We start from the raw sequence: 3,703 nt of genomic DNA, 5'->3' as shown, positions 1-3,703 counted from the left end.
AAGTTTAGTTTAAAACACAAATTTACAAATATATTGATAATGTCACAAAGCTGTGTCCATCTTTTATATACAGTCCATCATCCCCACGTATTAACCTTAAACTGACCTTTACTAAATACCCAGAATTTGCATTTAAGCGTTTTTGTAGAAAAAAAAAACAAAGCAAACTCAGACAGGTTTATGACACAAGTAGGCTAAGTGAAAATATTTACTTTTGTCATGCTGACTTCTCTGATGCTGCAATCTGAATGGAAGAAATAGCTCGTTGTAGCTTTTATGCCTTTTTCCTTCACCTATTGTCATATTTCATTGTCCCTACCAAATAAAGGGAGAGATAAATAACAAAATGACTGATAAAAGTGCGTGCACATCCGTTTGCTCTCTGGAAAGACTTCTATTACGCATTTCTCCCTGCAGAATCTGAGGCTTTTCTGCGCTGTTAGGCTAAGATAACATATTTCCAATGGGACTTGAAAGCAGCACGGACAGAAAGGCTCCTGCCGTTTGACTTCGGTCGTACAGCTGCTAAGTAACCTTATTTACACCGGTGATAACTCCATATATGGAGTACAGATGACGCCACCACCGCCACCGGGCACACAGAGACAGAGGGGACCGTGGGGAGGAAGGGCTGCGGTTGCGCGTTCGCGTCACGGCTTTTCCACTGTGCGCGTTCCCAGGCTACCGGATGAGCCATATATGGAGGCAGAACGTGTGAGTGAATGACGCGGCGAGCGCATGAGTGTGTGGTCCAGGCGTTACTCCTGTTGTGGGGACCTAAATCTAGTTATAGAGCGTCTTCATGCTAAAGTGACAAACACACAACAAGTTGGTCAGATCTGAAGGTTTAAGTTTGGGACTGGGGCTAAGTTTAGACAACAAGCACTCTGGGCTAGTTATGGTTACAGTACAGCTAGTCATGTAAGTCAACGGAATGTCCTCTGAAGTCACGAGTATGCTGCTCTGTGTGCTTGTGTGATATAGAGGAGGAGCCAAAACTCACGAGAAACTGAACACACTTCCTTTTCCCACGTCAGTTCTTCGAATTGCTGCCTGGGTTTTTACCCGAATGTAAACAGCGGTTAATCTCACGCTGCTCAATTACCATTCTTCATTTATTGCTTTTTAAAGGTACTTTACATTCAAAAACATCCTTAAACACCAGGCAGCACATCTGACATCTGATGTGCTCAATAGCCTCTCATGTTTCAAACCTCTGCTCGTAAAGTTGCCACGAGCAAGTTTTTTAGATAGATAGATAGATAGATAGATAGATAGATAGATAGATAGATAGATAGATAGATAGATAGATAGATAGATAGATAGATAGATAGATAGTAAAGGGCGATTTAAGCCTACAATGATAATAAAATAAAATGTCTTAGAAATATTTTTGAATAAAATATGCATCAAACATTGAGACCATGTTTGACATATTTAAAATGTTTTATGGAAAAGTTTGAAAATGATAAAAAGAAAATATGTTACTAGAAACCAAAGCACCATTCAAGTTGATTACAGCTAAGGGAAAGATATCCAAGTAATACAAGACAAAACTGTGAGGAAGGAATGCTAGACAGAACAGATGGTGTGTGTGTGTGTGTGTGTGTGTGTGTGTGCTGCTGCTGCTGCTACAGCTACATCAGGTGTGGGCGGCGCCTGTTTGTCACTTACAGAGGAATGAAGTCCACATTACGTCAGAGAGGAAATAAAACACCACCCTGCTACTCACACGCTCTCATTTCTCAGATGACAACAAACGGAGAAGAGCCGGAGTCTGAGCTAAGATAGAATACAAGCTAGAAACTAAAGTTAAACTCTGCCTTTCGCCTTTGGTTAAAGTGCCAAAACAACGGTGCGCAATTACGCACAGAAAAACAATGAGTGCCACAACAGCAATGGAAGTGAACATCGAAGCCAGGCGGATCCTGGCCGTGTCTATAAGCAAGCTGTACGCCTCCAGGACCCAGAGAGGAGGACTGAGACTTCACCGGAGCCTCCTACTCTCCCTGGTCATGAGGTCTGCCCGGGACATCTATCACTCTTCCCGGGAGAGCGAGGTCCTGAGCGGGGCGCAGTCAGCTCCGGAGGAGCCGATGGACACCAGCTCCAGCCCAGGGGAACAAACCCGGCTACCAGAGCCTCAGCCAGAACCCCAGCTGGTACTTAACTCAACCGAAACGGCTCCAGAGGAGCCTGACAACACGGAGGACGGGTGTGATAGCGAAATCATAGAGGACAAAGAGAACTTAAGCCCTGCCAAGCAGTCCAGGAAACGCCGAGGGAAGGCGTCGGCGGCGCCTGACTTCCTCCCGAGTAAGAGGGCGAGGCTGGAGCCCGGGGAAGAGAGGTATGAGGTCCCACTCGGCAGCTGTCGCGCCGGGGAGTCCCTGACCACTTTGTCTCTAAATCGGGTTATACCTGCCTTCTGAACAGATGGAGGGAGAAATTAGCCTCCTATGGGGACTTTAGAGCGGAGTGATTCTCTACTCCTCGTTAACCTATAAGGGCGCTGTGATCCCTTTGCGCACCGCGGAGCTGACCTACATCAGCAGTCCCGGGACAGTGGGATTACCGGGGCACTGGTCCGAGCTCTCCGGTCAATCACAGTGTGCCTGCCGGGCTTGTAAAGCCCCCACAGATAACAACAAAGCACACAAGGAGAAGAAGCGGGCCGGCAAGAGAGACGGCGGAAAGTTTGAGGAAGAACCCGAAGGGGAACTGGTTGTGTTGCTTTTTGTTTCCTGGTGATTCACCTTCAGTTTAATGAGTCCAAACAAGTGACTGCCGCTGACTCAAAGTGTGTGTATGTGTGAATCAGCAGAAAGAGACTTGAGTCAGACAGAGAAGAAGTGAAGTGGTTAACAGTTGACCATAAACCAGTACACACACACATACACACAAAACCGGGCATTCAGGGATTTCCCGGCCTTTACACCCGGATATCACACTGAAACACTGTTAAGAGGAAGGACAGTTGAGGCAGACACACTGCTGCGCATACATTTACATGCACGTTCAGCTGCTGCTGCTGTGGACTTTGATAAATCGATACTACTGCTTGGGGGACTGTCCTACATACTGTGTTCACATGGCTGTCCACGTGGGGTTGGAAGCCCATTAATTTAAACTGTGCGTGTTTTAATGTCATTGAAACCACCTTGTTCATGTCTCGTCTGTGAAATGATGTTACCTCACATTCAAAGCTGCTCTTTAATTCATGTGACTGAATTAATGTTGTAAATGTTTCTAATAAACATGTAGAAAGGTTAATGAGTTGTCCTGAAATCTTTGTTCTAATAGACTGACGTTTAAAGTTTCAAACACACACACACACACACACACACACACACCTCCTTTTCAGATCAAAAGGTCTGCTAGTCAACATTAGGCCACAGTTTAGAGGGTCAATCCTTTAAAACAGGAGGAGGATGGTACAGCCCAGCGCCAGTCTGGCTTGCTGTCACTAATCTTGTGCTTACACTAAGACACATACAAACACACGCACACACAAATGAACAGCTTCGCTGGTTGTACCACTTCCTGTGGATTATGACAGAATTCTGAATCACATCCTACCAACATGACCTGACACCGATTCGGTGAGGGGGTATTAGAAGAGTTACGCAACATCGCAGCTGGGGCCAAACGCCGCTGCTGAATAATGCACACAGCAGCAGGTGGTGTTTAGAACCTGAGGGTT

At 45.9% G+C, this 3,703-nt stretch overlaps 1 protein-coding gene across 1 annotated transcript; it reads left to right on the top strand.

The window, feature by feature from the left end:
* Positions 1-1,731: 1,731 nt before the first annotated feature.
* ier2b (immediate early response 2b) lies at positions 1,732-3,273 on the top strand. The gene has a single exon (XM_085276050.1). It carries the CDS (start codon positions 1,881-1,883, stop codon positions 2,430-2,432), a length of 552 nt encoding a protein of 183 aa, XP_085132176.1. The 5' UTR covers positions 1,732-1,880; the 3' UTR covers positions 2,433-3,273.
* The last annotated feature ends 430 nt before the right edge of the window (positions 3,274-3,703 follow it).

The sequence above is a fragment of the Mchenga conophoros genome, linkage group LG6, assembly GCF_057382185.1.
Source record: "Mchenga conophoros isolate Kocher_MC1m ecotype Shallow Benthic linkage group LG6, M_conophoros_male_GT1.1, whole genome shotgun sequence".
In the NCBI taxonomy this organism is placed as follows: domain Eukaryota; kingdom Metazoa; phylum Chordata; class Actinopteri; order Cichliformes; family Cichlidae; genus Mchenga; species Mchenga conophoros.
The sequence above is the reverse complement of the archived record's forward strand: the minus strand, read 5'-3'. Positions and strand labels throughout refer to the sequence as shown.